This window comes from Sinocyclocheilus rhinocerous, unplaced genomic scaffold (genome assembly GCF_001515625.1).
Source record: "Sinocyclocheilus rhinocerous isolate Xijiao unplaced genomic scaffold, SAMN03320098_v1.1 C35880780, whole genome shotgun sequence".
NCBI classification, from domain to species: Eukaryota; Metazoa; Chordata; class Actinopteri; order Cypriniformes; family Cyprinidae; genus Sinocyclocheilus; species Sinocyclocheilus rhinocerous.
In genome coordinates this window covers 1-681 of record NW_015766491.1, presented here as the reverse complement: position 1 = coordinate 681, position 681 = coordinate 1, and the positions used below count along the sequence as shown (strand labels likewise).

General features: G+C 38.9%; 1 protein-coding gene across 1 annotated transcript; it reads left to right on the top strand.

Annotated features, from left to right (window-relative positions):
- Positions 1 to 6: 6 nt before the first annotated feature.
- On the top strand, positions 7 to 594 carry LOC107735219 (serine/threonine-protein kinase MRCK alpha-like; the record flags this gene model as incomplete). The annotated part of the gene is made up of 3 exons (XM_016546978.1): positions 7 to 34; positions 125 to 273; positions 500 to 594. Coding segments are annotated over exons 2-3 (241 nt in total), but the record flags the coding sequence as incomplete, so codon positions are not given.
- Positions 595 to 681: the final 87 nt, after the last annotated feature.

Genomic DNA, 681 nt, shown 5'->3' with positions numbered 1-681 from the left:
GCTCAGGAACACCAGCTTGGGAGCCAGAGGAACGGTGAGACATGCCCACAGCAGATAAAGATGAAACCCATATTCTCATTTTCCTGCATGTCTGATGTGGTGGGCCTCTTTCTCGCTTTGTTAGGACATGCCGTGGAAGATGAGGCGCTTTGCTAAGCTGGACATGTCTGCACGTCTGGAGCTGCAGTCTGCGCTGGATGCTGAGATCAGAGCCAAACAGTCCATCCAGGACGAGCTTAACAAAGTCAAAGCATTTAACATTGCCACAGAATGGTAAGACCACACATATCAGCATAGTTCTGCTTAACTCTACTGAAACTAGAGATCTGGTTTGCTGATTTCATTTAAAGTCTAATAACTTTTTTTCAGCTCAATCAACATTCGTTTCACTCTTTATGTGCATAGTATACATTTAGCTTATTTTGTTCACTCTCTTTTTGAATGAGGTGAATTTAAATAGAGTGGCATAGTTTTTTGTCTGTTATTTTTTATCTTACAGCAAATTGCAAGATTCCGAAAGTAGAAACCAGGAGCTGCTTTCAGAAATTGAGAGGCTGAGGAAGGAGACAGAGGAGCTGAGACTGAGGAGAGGTGGTGATCAGTGTTATTTATATATTTTGTAACATTTATTAATATTTTAAATATTGAATAGTTTTTTTATTTATTTAGTTTTAGTAATTT